An 18,949-nucleotide genomic window follows, 5' to 3' on the forward strand; every position below is an offset into this window, starting at 1 on the left:
CCACAGTGTCCTCTACAGAAGTCCATCAACAAGAGTGGCTGCAGTTATGGATGTCATATTTTAACTGATTTAGTCACATTGTTAAATTTGGAGAGTCTGGCTCTTTGATCGTCAGCTCCCATATTCCACCTCTTGCATTTCCCTTTACATTTATTTTCAGTCTTATCAAAACCAACAGTGGATAATTCAGAGGACTTTTTCCTTCCCCAAATGCAGCCTGCAATATATAAAGTTTGTTGAATTTTGCCCCATACCATTTTCTGCTGTTTATCACTTGCTTACCTTCCTGATATTTAGATTCTTTCCAGTGGATCCACCATGGTTCTAGCGACTTAAGCATCTGTATGCAGCTCTCCTGGAGGTGTGCACCCTGACTTTTGAGGCAGTTTGTGGCAGTATCCAGGCCTCCGCTGCTTCTCAATTTTTTCATATCTCATCTGCTCTTGATTTATTTTCTTCACGGCTCTCAGGGAAATCATCCTCTATGCCAGTGTTCAAAATCCCCTGTGACTCCATTTCTTCACTCATTTCACTTCACTTTTGTGACCTGTCTGAATCTATTTTCTCTTCTTTGGAGCCTTTCCATGGATTGGCAGTCAAGCTACTTCTCACTTGGCTTCCTTTCATACTCCCTATAACAGCTGGTTGAAATGTTTACTGTGCATTTTAAGCTGTATGTTACATAACTCTAGTCCCCTAGCATAGAATAGGTAACCATACAAAATTTATTGAGTCCACGAATTAATCAATTATTGGCTGAAAAAATGAATTTATCGTGGGGGAAACTAGGATTGAAATGTAAATAGAAATATACAAATACATATATTGCACTTGAGTTCCATTGAGCACCTAGATCCTCATGGTGAATATTCCTGTCTTATTAATTTACAAAATATCCCAAGAAATAATGAATCCACCTAACCTCTAAATATGTTAATAAATAACAAACCATGGCATACCATCTTAAGATTTAGGTATGTTGTTTCAACTTCAATATTAAGTTGATCTCACTGAAAAAGCAAGATTAATCATGAAGTTATCAATATCTATTTCACAAAATAGGGTGGGGAAATCACTGTATAATTTGATGAAATAAAAGTGAAAACAAGGCCTGAAACTTATTTATACCAGTTAATCAATACATGAAATAGAGGGTATCTGATTACAATTATTAATATCTACCAGAAATCTTATCACCTATGACTTATAAAATGCTCTAGCAAGTTTGAAGTACTGGTAATCATTTGGCTTAAATGACTATTGAATGAAAAATGAGCTGTTACACAGCAGACGTGGAGGGAGCTCAAATAGGGTAAGTTTATGCTGTAATTTGGAGAAGGCAATGGCAACCCACTCCAGTACTCTTGCCTGGAAAATCCCATGGATGGAGGAGCCTGGTAGGCTGCAGTCCATGGGGTCGTGAAGAGTCTGACACAACTGATCGACTTCACTTTCACTTTTTACTTTCATGCATTGGAGAAGGAAATGGCAACCCACTCCAGTGTTCTTGCCTGGAGAATCCCAGGGACGGCGGAGCCTGGTGGGCTGCCGTCTATGGGGTCGCACAGAGTTGGACACAACTGAAGCGACTAAGCAGCAGCAGCAGCATGCTATAATTTGAGACCAGCTAGAATTTATTTTTTAGAAGTGATTCTTTGTGAAAATAGTAAAGAATGTTTGGAGGTAGTGGCTGGTATTATATACCTGTGAAATTTAAAAAATCATATAAAAGGAAAACGAGGCACATATAACCACAGTTATTCACTAAATAACTGTATCCTTGGGAATGTGAACATAATATGATGCTTCATGAATCCTGCCCAACGCCCAAGGCCTCCCTCTAAATGCTCTCCCAACCACACCTCCCATCAGCTCCTTTATTTATCACACTCGTCTTTGGCCACTGTTGATGGAGTCAGATGAGTACCTGCTCTGTGCGGATTCTCCAGAATGACAATGGCCTCTAGGATGAGGCAGCTGCCAAGGGCAGAAGAAATATTACAGCACTTTCTTCAATGCAGTTGCATCCCTGCTTTTGCACATGGCACTTGAATCTTTCCAGTAAAATTCCCTTTTCTGCTGAAATCTATTAAACATTCCTTGCTGCGGAGGCTATGGTGAAATATGGTAGCATTGAAAACAGTTATGTTTTCTGGAAAATATTTGGCAAAAGGTATGTTAAGAATATTAAAAATGTTCATATCTGTATAATCATTTGTGCCACTTCTAGGAGTGTATCAGAAAGGATTTATCAGATTCATATACTTGAATGTTTAGATACAGTATAAATTATGATACTGAAAAATCAGAAAAATTAAATGCTCAAAAATTTGAATACTAGCAAACTGGTGTGTCTGTATTTTGTAATGATATACAGTTACTTATTTATTCTTACATTTGTTTGGCAGTACCCAGTCTTAGTTGTGGCACACAGGATCTTTAGTTACGGCTTGTGGGATCTAGTTCCCTGACCAAGGGTCACACCTGGGTCCCCTATATTGGGAGCATGGAGTCTTAGCCACTGGACCACCAGGGAAGTCCCCTACAATAAAGACTCAATAACTGTTTTTCTAAAACAAGTGTTAAATTGTTTTAGAAAAAAAATTTAATGGTGTAGCAAACTACTATGCTATGTCATTAAATGGAAAATTTGCATACAAAATACATTATGATTTCAGTATCATGATTTAAATATGTATGTGTATATAATGAATACAAGAAAAGCATAACAAGGTACCCGAATGTTAAAATGGTAATTTTTGAGCAGGAGAACTAAATATGGCTTTTTTTTTTTTTTTTTTACTGCTTTCTTATATAGTCTATGTTTCTTACAATTATCATGTATGTGAATAGAAAAACCCTATTAAAATTTTGTGTAAAATAATGTATTATTTTAGTGTTATAAGGAATGAGTTTTTTCTTTGTTGCATGACAAACTTTGGAAAACTCAAAATGGTATATTTATTCCATGTTGTGCAGTGGAAGAAAGTGTGTTCTTTGTATTTTCAATAGCAGCATATTAAATCTAAAACCAACAGTGTTAAACTATCAGCTGTATCAAGATTTAAATGGAAATACATTTGTACTTATTCACAGTTGTCCTGTTTTAAAAATAAACCAACATTTATTTTAAGTAATGAAGATTAAATACATTGCAATAACATTATTTAATGTGAATATAACTTTGCCAAATTTTAATAAGATAACAGCAGTTTAGAGAGATACATGCACAGGTTGAATATATACTTTTTAAAACAGTAAGGAATATTTTATGATATATAATCTTTTCACCACAAAATATATATACTTCTCAGATCTGAAATAAAAGTAACATGACTACCTGGGGCCGGAATAACACCTTTACAAGTAATTTAATTTTTATACATGACTACAGAAACATCATTATACAAATAGGCCACTCAGCTGGCATATTTTGGCAGTGTGAATCCATAAGACACGGGTTGGATTTCACAAAAGCTTCTGGAACCTGACAACTACTGCTTAGCGAGTCTTTGTATGAAATGCACAGTAGCAGGTACAAGTGGGCCGCAGTCGCTAATAGCTAAATAGGCACGAAAGCTTTGCTGTCCTTTGGAAATTGGGCATGGCAGTCTTAAGCTCTTCTCTCCTGTTGCTCCTCTTGAGGTTTAACATATTCTAAGTACTTCATGGGAAATAGATGGGGAAACATGGAAACAGTGTCAGACTTTATTTTTTGGGGCTCCAAAATTACTGCAGATGGTGACTGCAGCCATGAAATTAAAAGACGCTTACTCCTTGGAAGGAAAGTTATAACCAGCCTAGATAGCATATTGAAAAGCAGAGACATTACTTTGCCAACAAAGGTCCATCTAGTCAAGGCTATGGTTTTTCCAGTGGTCATGTATGGATGTGAGAGTTGGACTGTGAAGAAAGCTGAGTGCCGAAGAATTGATGCTTTTGAACTGTGGTGTTGGAGAAGACTTGAGCACCCCTTTGACTGCAAAGAGATCCAACCAGTCCATCCTAAAGGAGATCAGTCCTGGGTGTTCATTGGAAGGACTGATGCTGAAGCTGAAACTCCAATACTTTGGCCACCTCATGCAAAGAGTTGACTCATTGGAAAAGACCCTGATGCTGAGAGGGATTGGGGGCAGGAGGAGAAGGGGATGACAGAGGATGAGATGGCTGGATGGCATCACTGACTCAACACACATGAGTTTGGGTAAACTCCGGGAGTTGGTGATGGACAGGGAGGCCTGGCATGCTGCGATTCATGGGGTCGCAAAGAGTTGGACATGACTGAGTGACTGAACTGAACTGAAGTACTTTCATGTGGAAATCAAAAATAACAGAACAAGAGCAGACTAGGGAGAGGACATTTCTCCCAGTAAAATTTTCCAAATCAACACTTTCATCCAGTTTCTGACATCAGTTCTTTGAGTGGGCATCATCTACCTAATACAAAACATGGCTGAATGTGGCTTTGCTTTGTTGAGTTGAAAAGGGAAAGAACTTTTGTTCAGAGCTGTAGACAAGTCAGTTCAGTCCACATAATCTATTTTCTCCTTTAATTCTGAAATGCAGCCCATGCTCATTTGGTAGTGAGGTGTTGTACAAGAATGGTTTTCTTGCTCCTTCTTTAAGGTGACTTCACAGACAGGTTCCAAGTGTGTCACTCAACCTCAATGCATGGGGCAGGCTTCTTGGTAGAGGAGTTTCCATTTTCTGAGGGGCGGTAGGAGAGTGTGCTCATTTTTGTCGACAGGTTTGAGTGGGATTTGGCCTTTGGGGGAATGTATTTCAGAAGCTGTAGAAAATATTTTTTAAATTTTTTTCCTAGAAAGCCATAAAAGAGAGGATTCAGGCAATTGTTAAAATAAGCCAAGCAAATAGTGATGGGCATGGCAGTGTCAACAATATCTTCAATTTTACAGTCACGGATGAGGCCCAACTGAATTAACACATCCATAAAAGTGAATATCTGGTGGGGAACCCAGGAAAAGAAAAAGAAAAGCACGATTGCCAAAATTATCTTGAAAATATCATCTTTTCTTGGTTTGTTCTTCTGAATTTCATAAGCCTTCTTGAGGGTCTTCCAAATAAGAGTGTAGCTTGTAAGAATGATCAGAAAAGGAAACAAGAATCCCAGTATATTCTTGGTGAGGCCCAGCCCTACCGGGAGGGTAGAATTTTGGGATTCGTAATGGAAAGCGCAAACTGTGATATTGGTATTCTCGATGAAAAATACATTGCGGTGGATTATAGTTGGCAAACTGGCCAAACCTGCCAGCAGCCAAATAATGATGCAGGTGACTTTGGCCACAAGCATTGTGCGCCGGAGGCGGGACTTCATTGGGTGAACAATAGCCAGGTAGCGGTCAATGCTTAGACATGTGAGTAGAAACACGCTGGCGTAGAGGTTGAAACTGACACTGGCTGAAGCGATCTTACATAGGTAATTGCCGAAGGGCCAGCGGTATTCCATAGCAGTGTAGACAGCCCACAGTGGCAAAGTCAGTAAAAAGCATAAGTCAGCCAGAGCTAAATTCAAAAGAAAAACACTGGCCACAGTCTTCAGTTTCATGTAAAAGTAAATGACAATCACCACCAAGCTGTTTCCAAATATCCCCACCACAAAGATAATACTGTATAAAGTAGGGATCATGATAAATATGTAATTGTGCCTTCCAGCTTTGGGACAATCATCTTGGATTCTTTTAATACCATCTTCGGCAGAAGAGTTGAGGATCATTTTGATCTCTTGGGTTAGTCAGTCTCAGACACTATGCCAAATGCACCTAGAAAAAATAAAAATGAAAAAGATGAAAAAAAATGAAATTTCTAGTTGTAAACAAATAGTTTTATTTCTTATTCATAAATACAGTACCTCAACTTTAGCTTTAGGAAAAAAAAAATCAGATCATATTTTCTGGAGAAAAGCTGTAAGCAGAGAAAAATCTAAGATTGCACATTTAAATTAAGTTTCAGAACACATTGCTTTTCTATGGAATGATAAATATCCCCCAGATCAGTGGAAGTGGGTTCCTAGGTGAATATTCACATAGGTCCTTTGCCTTTTTTTCTAAGAGTAAATCCTAGATTAAAAAACATAATATAAATCTCAGAAAATACTAGTCAGAAAGACTTGAGCATTTCCTTAGGTAAGCAAGGCTAATTGTCTTAAACCTCAGAAATGTGACATAGCTGTACCTTATTCTTTGAACCATTTCTTTCATCTCACAATCTTAGGTATAAAAATTATTAGCATCTTCTCTTAAGTGGTTGGAATTGCTGCCTCTAGGTTACTGAGGAATTGATTTAGGAGGGGATAAAAGGGAAGGCTGAAGGCTTTGGGGAACAGCATTCTTTGTATGGTTTTCCAGGTCATTACATGCAGTCACCACTTATTCTTTTAATATAAATCTATTTATTTTAATTGGAGGCTAATTACTTTACAATATTGTATTGGTTTTGCTATACATCAACATGAATCCGCCATGGGTGTACACGTGTTCCCCATCCTGAACTCCCCCTACCACCTCCCTCCCCATACCATCCCTCTGGGTCATCCCAGTGCACCAGTCCTGAGCATCCTGTATCATTCTTTAACTTCCAACTCAGTGTAGCAAAAGGGCCTGAATCTCCTAAGTTTTGTGCCCACAAGCCATTTCTGGAGTTTAATCTCAAATAACCATTTGTTTAATAAAGGATGTAAAATGAATAGATTAGGTCAGAATTACCAATAAAATGTGTTTTGTTGGGGTTCAAGGCAGCAGCAGCAGTTCTTTAGGATTTTAGGAAGAATCAGATGCTCTGAAATGAGCTCCATAAAGACCTCTGCAAATATTTGCTCCAATATTTTATGTAATCAACAATCAAGCTTTTCATTGATGTGATTTAGAGAAGCATCATAGTCTGCCCTAGACAAGAGTCTCTCTAAAAACCCTTGGAGGGAAGCTGAAGGTGCTGTGACGGTCACATGGCAGGATGGGGCACAGGCATGCTCCGAGGTGAAAGGCAGCCCTAGGCGTCGGCAAGGCTGGCCAGGCAGGGGAGGGATGTTGGGAAGGACCCATTGCTCCACCAGGAGTGGGTCCCTAGATGAGCACGGGTCCCTAGATTTTCTTCCTCTTGTAGCAAAGTGTCCGGGGTAAGAAGAGGAACGGGAATAAGACACTTCTAGTCTGCCCAGGAGAGCTGCACATAGTGTCTGGGAGAGCTAAGGTAGTAGTGAAGTGGTGCTATGAGAGGATGAGTCTCAGCTAGCCAGATTATAAAATATCAGATCAGATCAGTCGCTCAGTCGTGTCCGACTCTTTGTGACCCCATGAATCGCAGCACGCCAGGCCTACCTGTCCATCACTAACTCCCGGAGTTCACTGAGACTCACGTCCATCGAGTCAGTGATGCCATCCAGCCATCTCATCCTCTGTCGTCCCCTTCTCCTCTTGCCCCCAATCCCTCCCAGCATCAGAGTCTTTTCCAATGAGTCAACTCTTCCCATGAGGTGGCCAAAGTACTGGAGTTTCAGCTTTAGCAGCATTCCTTCCAAAGAAATCCCAGGGCTGACCTCCTTCAGAATGGACTGGTTGGATCTCCTTGCAGTCCAAGGGACTCTCAAGAGTCTTCTCCAACACCACAGTTCAAAAGCATCAATTCTTTGGAGCTCAGCCTTCTTCACAGTCCAACTCTCACATCCATACATGACCACAGGAAAAACCATAGCCTTGACTAGACGAACCTTTGTTGGCAAATTAATGTCTCTTTTTCAAATTAAGAACCTCTTTTTCCCAGTGTTATAACACTGGGAAAAAGAGGTTCTTAAGTGGTCTCTTTGCCTCCCCCGAGGTTTTTGGCTCTACACCCTCTTTATCTTCTCCTTGTGTAGTCAGAGCTGTATGAACTAAATCCCTTCCTTACCTTTTTATTCACGGGGGTCTCAGCATCCACCAACAAGCAAATGGCACATGCTCTGTGGGGCCTTCCTAACTTGCCTGAGCAATTGGCTGTTCCATTTTCTTGTGCTCTTTTGGTACTTTGCATGTAGGTTTGACCTATATATTATGATGGCATGTTGACTTATCTGTCTTCTCCACCAGTTTGTCAGTGATTTGAGGATAAGGCCTGTTTGGAATCATCTTGTTCACTAGTGTAAACCCTCACACCTTCCAGAAGGCAGATGATAAATGTCTGATGAATAAGAAAACAACTGGACACATGAATGGGTGAATATTATATAACTTACAGTTGTAAGTGGAGAGTATTGAGACTAATTTCTAGGGGGCTAATGAAATCAATTTACATTCTGCTCCCAAAGAATCTGATAGAAAATGCTCAGTGTCAACCTGAGCCTCACCTTTGATAATAAGCTAAAACCTAAACCCAACACAATTTAAATTGACAAAATAAACCCTTGGCACTTTTAGAAATCTGTAGTATACAAAACAAAAGAAGATGAAAATAAGGAATAATTTAATAGAAACTAGGGCTACCTCAATGGTGAAAAATTGAAAGCATTTCCTCTAAAGTCAGGAACAAGACAAGGGTGCCCACTTTTACCATTACTATTCAACATAGTTTTGGAAGTTTTGGCCACAGCAATCAGAACAGAAAAATAAATAAAAGGAATCCAAATTGGAAAAGAAGAAGTAAATCTCTCACTGTTTGCAGATGACATGATCCTCTACATAGAAAACCCTAAAGACTCCACCAGAAAATTACTAGAACTAATCAATGACTATAGTAAAGTTGCAGGATATAAAATCAACACACAGAAATCCCTTGCATTCCTATACACTAATAATGAGAAAACAGAAAGAGAAATTAAGGAAACAATTCCATTCACCATTGCAATGGAAAGAATAAAATACTTAGGAATATATCTACCTAAAGAAACTAAGGACCTATATATAGAAAACTATAAAACACTGGTGAAAGAAATCAAAGAGGACACTAACAGATGGAGAAATATACCATGTTCATGGATTGGAAGAATCAATATAGTGAAAATGAGTATACTACCCAAAGCAATCTATAGATTCAATGCAATCCCTATCAAGCTACCAACAGCATTCTTCACAGAACTAGAACAAATAATTTCACAATTTGTATGGAAATGCAAAAAACCTCGAATAGCCAAAGCGATCTTGAGAAAGAAGAATGGAACTGGAGGAATCAACCTACCTGACTTCAGGCTCTACTACAAAGCCACAGTTATCAAGACAGTATGGTACTGGCACAAAGACAGAAATATAGATCAATGGAACAAAATAGAAAGCCCAGTGATAAATCCACGCACATATGGACAGCTTATCTTTGACAAAGGAGGCAAGAATATACAATGGATTAAAGACAATCTCTTTAACAAGTGGTGCTGGGAAAACTGGTCAACCACTTGTAAAAGAATGAAACTAGAACACTTTCTAACACCATACACAAAAATAAACTCAAAATGGATTAAAGATCTAAATGTAAGACCAGAAACTATAAAACTCCTAGAGGAGAACATAGGCAAAACACTCTCTGACATACATCACAGCAGAATCCTCTATGACCCACCTCCCAGAATATTGGAAATAAAAGCAAAAATAAACAAATGGGACCTAATTAACCTTAAAAGCTTCTGCACATCAAAGGAAACTATTAGCAAGGTGAAAAGACAGCCTTCAGAATGGGAGAAGATAATAGTAAATGAAGCAACTGACAAACAACTAATCTCAAAATATACAAGCAACTCCTACAGCTCAACTCCAGAAAAATAAATGACCCAATCAAAAAATGGGCCAAAGAACTAAAGAGACATTTCTCCAAAGAAGACATACAGATGGCTAACAAACACATGAAAAGATGCTCAACATCACTCATTATCAGAGAAATGCAAATCAAAACCACTATAAGGTACCATTTCACACCAGTCAGAATGGCTGCGATCCAAAAGTCTACAAGTAATAAATGCTGGAGAGGGTGTGGAGAAAAGGGAACCCTCTTACACTGTTGGTGGGAATGCAAACTAGTACAGCCACTATGGAGAACAGTGTGGAGATTCCTTAAAAAACTGGAAATAGACCTGCCTTATGATCCAGCAATCCCACTGCTGGGCATACACACTGAGGAAACCAGAAGGGAAAGAGACACGTGTACCCCAATGTTCATCGCAGCACTGTTTATAATAGCCAGGACATGGAAGCAACCTAGATGTCCATCAGCAGATGAATGGATAAGAAAGCTGTGGTACATATACACAATGGAGTATTACTCAGCCATTAAAAAGAATACATTTGAATCAGTTCTAATGAGGTGGATGAAACTGGAGCCTATTATACAGAGTGAAGTAAGCCAGAAAGAAAAACACCAATACAGTATACTAACGCATATATATGGAATTTAGAAAGATGGTAACAATAACCCTGTGTACGAGACAGCAAAAGAGACACTGATGTATAGAACAGTCTTATGGACTCTGTGAGAGAGGGAGAGGGTGGGAAGATTTGGGAGAATGGCATTGAAACATGTAAAATATCATGTATGAAACGAGTTGCCAGTCCAGGTTCGATGCACGATACTGGATGCTTGGGGCTGGTGCACTGGGATGACCCAGAGGGATGGAATAGGGAGGGAGGGGGGAGGAGGGTTCAGGATGGGGAACACATGTATACCTGTGGCGGATTCATTTTGATATTTGGCAAAACTAATACAGTTATGTAAAGTTTAAAAATAAAATAAAATTAAAAAAAAAAAAGAAAAAAAAAGAAACTAAGGCTAGGTTATGAGGGAGGTTTGACCTATTTCTTTTTCACCCAGAAGGATTTCTCTACACTTTCCTGATTTTTCAGTTTTTAAAAAAGTCATAGTTACTAAAATTATGCCAATTTAGAAGTATATATTCATTTAGGTAAACAAATATTCTCTATTAAAAAGTAAATGCTTTATAAATGGCTAGCAGTCATTTACACCTTAATGTGGATTAATTGTTTGTTCTTCATCTAATATCTAGCTGAGATAAGTTGGATTTTGCTTAGGAAAAATTGAAAATGTCAAGGTTTTAGAATCTCAAAGATTAAAAGTGTCCTGGGTTGAACTCCATAACTCTGTAACTGAAAATAGGGAGAGTTAAATATTTGTTTCAATCTGGGCATAAGGGCACTAAAAGGAAGGAATAAATTTGGGTGCCCTGAGTTGGGTGCCCAAGAGCAGGGAGGAAATTCTCTTCTCTTCATCTTACTTTGAGGGCACACAACTCTGGTTGGTTCCATTAATTTTTGTCTAGATAGGGTAGAATTTTATTGAGTAGGCCTGAACTGTAACCATCATTTGTAAAAGAATTCCTGTGGAAGATTTTGTATTTGAAAGGACCAATTTATAAACATGGATTTGTAGTCCAGTTCTTCCACATTGTGAGGTCAGCCTTTGCGTAAGTTTCCATGGATCCATATTGACTAATATAAAAGGTTGCTCTGAGACACTAGAGCAACATCCCTGGAAATTTGAGTGAGGTATCTGTTGTTTTAATGAGTATATTACTTGAGAAACTCTGAGCATAGCACTGAATATACTAATTGAAAGGACATTTTATATAAATGTTTATGTAAGTAATGACCAAGACTTCCTACCTAGTAAGGAGAGAAGGAGAGGAACTTCAGTGATGAAAACATCAGGAACAAGCACAAGGAAGCAGAAATGCAAACAGTGCATTCATCAGGCAGTTATCCATTCATCCCATATTCACTCAACACCTATCATGTGTTGGGGTAAGGAATGCGACGTGAATAAAATCACAGTCCTTCTGCTCCTCCTGATAATTTGAGTCTAGCTGGGGGGTTAGGAGTCTTAAAGCCAGAATTGTCTCTAATGTGTTGAATCCTTATACCATTCCATAGGCATGTGAAATATTCTGTATTTATTACTGACCCTGCCTAGTGGTGAGGATTTCCGAGAATGATCAGGGACGCGTCCCAGAGATGGCACGTAGGCTTTGGAGGATGTATGGAAATCAGAGTGGTTAGCACTTAGAGGCAAGCATCTGGCCAGCTAAGGTAGACTAGAGATTTTGTCATTGCTTGAACTTCTCCTTCTTTATGAATGCCTGCAGCTGCATCTACGGGAAACTGCTCCTGTAAATTTATAGATACTGCAAGACCTTCTGGGTATGGATGGTGTATGAATGTGTACTGGATGGAAGGGTGACACAGGCCATGAGGGTGTGCAAAGAATAATGTTCTCTTAGTCTGCACTGTTGTCACTCGTAGGCTTCCCTAGAGAAAGCTGTTTCTGAGAAAGAGAGAAAAATGGAACTCCTATGATTGGAGTCGCCTTCGATTGATAATAAATACATGGAAAAGACTAGGCTGCTTCTCTTTGAAGCTTGAAAGGATGCTATTTTGGTGAGCAGCTGAAGGAGGAAGAGATGTGATCTCCAAACTTTTGAGTCCCAGAAAGCAGCTATTTTTTTTTTTTTTTTTTGGTTTCGTTCTGCTGTTTCTCCCAGTAGGGTTACAGGATATTGAGTGAAAACAATATTACTCTATGGTGACAGAGTGATATTGGGGCCACCTCTCTCTATTTCTGGGTCTTGCTGTAGCTTTTACTCAGGCTCTGTGGTTTACATGAACTCCACAACATCATTTCCTCTTGGGGGAAAGAAGATGAAATTCAGAGTCAAAATGCTTATAAATGAATCTTCCTTTACCACTTACAGATACGTGTAGCTCTGAATAAGTCATCCCATACATCTCTGAATGTAAGTCTCAGTTTCCTCATCTATAAGAAATGGGAGCAATGCCTCTTATTGCACTAAATTGTTGTTGTAATTAAATGAGATAACTTAAAAGTACTGAGTCTATTTCTGAGTCTTACTCTCAAGCAGTAAGTATTTAGTAAGTGTGTTTTATGTGGATCTTACTATTATTGTTTTGAATGCAAAGCAAGGGCTGGTTCAGCCATGAGACAAAAAAGCATGAGAAAAAAAAAAAAAGTTTATTACTGGTAAGCTCTTTTTCCTGCCATTAAAAGGTTAAAACACCAAGCTGTTGTTCTTTCAAAGTATGAGTAAAAAATAATCTTAAGCAGCTGAATACATTTTCCATGAGTCAGGTGGGAACTCTCAGTCTGCTGCAAACACAAGGTTGGCTCACGGTGGCCACACCACATTTATCTACTGGTTGTTTAGTAGGAATTACCTTGCAGTCTTTGACAGCTTCCCTGGTTCTTAAAAACAAACCTAAGAAAGATTTTCTTTCTATCTTTTTTTTAAATTCTAAGAATATTTCCCCAAGACTTGCGATTAGAATATTTTTTTTGATTTTTCAAGAACAGCTTTGTATTTTTTTCTTAATTTTTATTGGAGTATAGTTCCTTCACAATATTTTGTTAGTTTCTATTGTAAAGCAAAGTGAATCAGCTTTACATATACATGTATCCTCTCTTTTATGGATTTTCTTCCCATTTAGGTCACCACAGAGCACTGAGTTCCCTATATAGTAGGTTCTCATTAGTTATCTGTTTTCTATATAGTATCAATAGTGTATATATGTCAACGCCAGTCTCCCAATTCTTCCCACCTCACCCTTCCCCTTGGTATCCATACATCTGTTCTTTATGTCTGTGTCTCTACTTCTGCTTTGCAAATAAGGCCATCATACCATTTTCTAGATTCCACATACATGACTTAATATATGGTATTCACTTTTCTCTTTCTGACTTACTTCACTCTGTATGACAGTCTCTGCTGCTGCTGCTGCTAAGTCACGTCAGTCGTGTCCGACTCTGTGCAACCCCATAGATGGCAGCCCACCAGGCTGCTCTGTCCCTGGGATTCTCTAGGCAAGAACACTGGTCCACCACATTTCTAAAAATTGATTAGAATATTAATACCTCCTTAAGCTTTTATTCAAGCCCAAACCAATCTAATTAATTTGTCCATTAGAAGCTCCTTTTTAAATGAGTTTGCAATCTGAAGAAAAAAAATACTCTGAAGTTTCCTCTGATAATAAAGACAGAACTAAAAGACCAAGTAATTATATTTTAGGATAATCTATCAAAGTATCTTTCTTAAATATCAGAAAGAGTAGGTCAGTGTAAGTCTCTTGTCGTGATGGAGAGCTCAATAAACCATCCTGTTCAAAAGGCATTCTCTTTATTGATCCTATCTTATAATTCAGACATTAGAAAGCAACTGATTTTGCTCCTGTGTGTTTTTCCCCTGGTAATGAGTGAGGCATTCTACAGGGAACAACTCTTAAGTCAGTATCTGTTTGTGAATTAATTGAATCATAGAAGCTGGCACTAAAATTTTTAGAGTTTCTACTTGTTTCTTTTTCAAATCCACTTGTTCTTAATATCTTAACCTTCTGTTCTTATTTTATGGGATCTATTTCTATCCTTACCTCCTTAAACATTTTGAACATCTGTATGTTAAGAGCCCCTATTCAATTGCTTTACTGTTTGTAGTTCTTCAGATGTAAATTCTATTTGTTTCATCTACAGACATGAAGGCATTTGCCTTCATTTTAGGTTTTGTAGTCTTTGACTGTGAGTCCATCTCTAGTGAAAATTAGCTTCTGTAGGAGGTCTGAGTGTCTGGATGGTGGTGGTGGGTGAAATTTCTGCTTGGACATACAACTCTCAGTTGATCTGGAAAAGTTCTTAGAGCCGGTTCTCAGCCTGGTTTTCTACCCCTTACTTTGCAGTTACTGCATAATAGGCCTCCTGTGCTGTGCTGTGCTTAGTCACTCAGTCGTGTCGTGTCTGACTCTTTGCGACACCACAGTCTGCAGCCCATCAGGATCCTCTGTCTGTGGGGATTCTCCAGGCAAGAATACTGGAGTGGGCTGCCATTCCTTCCTCCAGTGGATCTTCCCAACCCAGGGATCGAATCCAGGTCTCTTCTTTACCATCTGAGTCACCCCAAAGTACTGGAGTGGGTAGCCTATCCCTTCTCCAGGGAATCTTTCTGACCCAGGAACCTGGGGTTTCCTGCATTGCACACAGGTTCTTTACCAACTCAGCTACCAGGGAAGCCATTAGGCCCTCTACCCATTCTCAAATTTTTACTGGTCTACAAAATTTATTTTAGTCTTAGATCATAATGGGCAGTAGTTTTCCAGTTCCTGGCTTTAACCAGGAAATCCAGTTTCAGTTGCCTTCAGTATGTGAGTCTAATGGTCTTTATTTCCATTCTGGTGAAGTCATTAGAACTTTATCTCAACTGTGTATCTGGTGTTGGTTTGTCCCTGGCCTGTGTGGTCTTAATTCTTCTTTGGTGCTCTAACGTGATATTTAATGTAGATAAAAAAGGTTAATATCCATGATTGCTTAATCCATTGTCCTCATCTTGACTGGAAGTTGCTCTACACATTATTTGGTGATAATAGTTAAGTTGCTTGGATCCAATAAGCTTTAGACTATAGTCTTGTCCTTCTTCTTGCTCCACCCTCTCCATTGTGCCCTTTGATGAAGCATCCAGGTCTTTCTGGATGACACTCTCGTTTATGCTGGGAATTCTTGAAGCCATGTAGAAGAAAGCATGGCAGAAAGTCTATATTATAAGGCACGTGACCTACTCTCAAGTCAGATACACAGGAGAATGCCCTGCTTTTGTTTGATAATCCCAGCCTGACTCCTTCTCTGTTACTTTCCCTGGAGATGATTTCATTTGCCTCTGCAATTCCCAGATGAATCTTTCTCTTAATACAAAAATATGTAGTAAAAGTATTAATGCCATATTAATTAAATACTTAAGATTCAATCTTCTCAAACTTAATGAATACAAGTGTGGTATGTCTAAGTGGTTAAGTAGTGGTTTCTGACCCTCTTATTAAATCAATATCATCACCATGGCCTGCCCTCAGAGGAAATGAAAGCAGTGAAAACTACTTTCTTATTTCTGTTCATGCCAAGTGTAACCAACTCTGGTGACAGTGGTTAAATGTTCTGTCATCCTCAACCAGTCCTACCCTTTGCTTTGTCCAAAATAGTGCAAGAAGCTAAAGAACTCAGCTATGAAAGGAAATTCAGAAGTTCTTTCCAAGTTAGGGTATAAATTTCAAGGAAAGTATAATGTTAATACTAAATTTTTGCTTCTTGGAAATTATTCAATATTTTAATATCTAATAATGTAACACTTGCTTTATTGACTATGCCAAAGCCTTTGACTGTGTGCATCACAATAAATTGTGGAAAATTCTTCAAGAGATGGGAATACCAGACCACCTGACCTCCCTCTTGAGAAATCTGTATGCAGATCAGGAAGCAACAGTTAGAACTGAACATGGAACAACAGACTGGTTCCAAATAGGAAAAGGAGTACGTCAAGGCTGTATATTGTCACCCTGCTTATTTAACTTATATGCAGAGTACATCATGAGAAACGCTGGGCTGGAAGAAGCACAAGCTGGAATCAAGATTTCTGGGAGAAATATCAATAACCTCAGATAGGCAGATGACACCACCCTTATGGCAGAAAGTGAAGAGGAACTAAAAAGCCTCTTAATGAAAGTGAAAGAAGAGAGTGAAAAAGTTGGCTTAAAGCTCAACATTCAGAAAACTAAGATCATGGCATCCGGTCCCATCACTTCATGGGAAATAGATGGGGAAACAGTGGAAACAGTGTCAGACTTTATTTTTTTGGGCTCCAAAATCACTGCAGATGGTGACTGCAGCCATGAAATTAAAAGACGCTTACTCCTTGGAAGGAAAGTTATGACCAACCTAGATAGCATATTGAAAAACAGAGACATTATTTTGCCAACAAAGGTCCGTCTAGTCAAGGCTATGGTTTTTCCAGTGGTCATGTATGGATGTGAGAGTTGGACTGTGAAGAAGGCTGAGTGCCGAAGAATGGATGCTTTTGAACTGTGGTGTTGGAGAAGACTCTTGAGAGTCCCTTGGACTGCAAGGAGATCCAACCAGTCCATTCTGAAGGAGATCAGCCCTGGGATTTCTTTGGAAGGAATGATGCTAAAGCTGAAACTCCAGTACTTTGGCCACCTCATGCGAAGAGTTGACTCATTGGAAAAGACTCTGATGCTGGGAGGGATTGGGGGCAGGAGGAGAAGGGGATGACAGAGGATGAGATGGCTGGATGGCATCACTGACTCAATGGACGTGAGTCTGGGTGAACTCCGGGAGTTGGTGATGGACAGGGAGGCCTGGCGTGCTGCGATTCATGGGGTCGCAAAGAGTCGGACATGACTGAGTGACTGAACTGAACTGAACTGAATCTACAATTAAATTTCTCTCCACTTGAGAAGCTCCTGTTTATCAGGAGCTTAAATAAGTTGGTTGTGATGAACATCCCAGTTCCCCAAACAACTCTCTTCATTCCTACAGTATTTCCTCCCACTCTTGTCTGCCCTAAACTCTTGGGTATTTCTGTTGTATGAGTTGTTGTTGTTGTTGTTGTTGTGTTTTAATTTCAAAAAGAAAATATAAGGATGAAAGATATGTGATTGAGTCTAATCAGGTCCTTAAAAATCTTCCTTAAACATGTTGGTGTTAATGAAAAATATTCTTCTTATGTTAAATATAGAAGGTCATGGAAGATTTTCTAGTGAATATAGAAAAAGACTCCAGAAACTAGGAGAAAAGGAAAATGACATCTAATTTGGAAGAAATCTTGTACATAAATGAACCCCTGTCCTTTAATACTCCCAAATTCCTCAAACTTCTGGACTCACAGAATTTCATCTAGGGAATCATAATCACATAATCATAATCACATTTCAGAAGATCAGTATCTCAGGAGGCAACATCATTTTAATGCTATGGGTTTTGGAGACTGTTTATAGGCCTCTTTTTCAACAGATGAAAGAGGCAGTTCCTAGGTGGGCATCTCAGTCAGCAACAGCTGCTTTATCCAGCTTTGTGAACAAAACCCCAGATTTCATATGGGAAGCCATTCCACATTTGCATCTTTGAGACTTTAAATCAGGAGCAGAAACTATTTACTTCATTTCAAATTCTACTTTAAGGGGTATGAGGAAAGTTATTGGGAAGGAAAGGATGCACTAATTAATTTATACCCCTAAGAAATGATGATAATATTATAGAATTTCCATGTATTATGAGTTTTATGCTAGAGATTATTGGCCACATGACAATTCATTGCAGATTAAAGTTTTTAATGTTATATAAATCACATAGCCATAAATTTTAATGAAGCTAAGAGGATTAAATATTCAGTATATTGTACATGTTCCCCCAAAGTGCCCAATTTCCTGATTGCAGCAGGAATATTCTTTGAATGATAGTCTACAAATTGGTCCTGCACAATGTGTAAGGAGGCCTGGGTTCTAAGTTTGGCTCTAAGTTTGGCTTTTCAGATCATTGGCTAGGTGACCTTGAATGAGTCACTTAGCTTCTCCAGACCTCTCAATTGTCATGCTTCAAAAAACCTTTTGAAACACTGAAATTTCATAATCTTTCTTCTGATAGGTATGCATCTTTTGAAGACAAAGGCAATAATGGCTTGACAAGTAGAAATTACCTGATAAATCATAAAATCAGCCAACTATTTATCTGTTGATATAGGTATTATTAGTGTCACAATGGTTTAATAACATTGTATAACTAAATCTAAGAACTTTTTTTTTAATTAAAAATGAAATGAAAAGAATTTTGCCTTTTATTGAAGATAAATAAGCTGTACTTAAGATCACTAAGTAGAGTTCAGCTGACTCACTGGAAAAGACCCTGATGTTGGGAAAGATTGAGGACAGGAGGAGAAGGGGGTGACAGAGGATGAGATGGTTGGATGGCATCACTGACTCAATGGACATGAGTTTGAGCAAACTCCAGGAGATAGTGAAGGACAAGGAAGCCTGGCGTATTTCAGTCTTGAATTTGCAAAGAGCTGGACATGACAGAATGACTAAATAACATAAGTTCATTATGTTATAGTGATAGTAGGTTTTTCTTCCCTTTTTTTTTTAGGTTAATTATCTATCCAAAGAAATGTTTCTTCAGCGGAGCA

The 18,949-nt window shown here is 38.7% G+C and overlaps 1 protein-coding gene across 2 annotated transcripts in view; it reads right to left on the reverse strand.

Annotated features, from left to right (window-relative positions):
* Positions 1–4,182: 4,182 nt before the first annotated feature.
* AGTR1 (angiotensin II receptor type 1) overlaps positions 4,183–18,949 on the reverse strand; it is a 57,120-nt gene continuing 42,353 nt past the window's right edge. For both annotated transcript variants that reach the window (XM_025290211.3, XM_025290201.3), the window contains exon 3: positions 4,183–5,780. In XM_025290211.3, the coding sequence (XP_025145996.3) occupies positions 4,655–5,734 (1,080 nt within the window). In that variant the 5' untranslated portion in view covers positions 5,735–5,780 and the 3' untranslated portion in view covers positions 4,183–4,654. The remainder of the gene's footprint in view (positions 5,781–18,949) is intronic.

Source organism: Bubalus bubalis, chromosome 1 (assembly GCF_019923935.1).
Source record: "Bubalus bubalis isolate 160015118507 breed Murrah chromosome 1, NDDB_SH_1, whole genome shotgun sequence".
Lineage (NCBI taxonomy): Eukaryota > Metazoa > Chordata > Mammalia > Artiodactyla > Bovidae > Bubalus > Bubalus bubalis.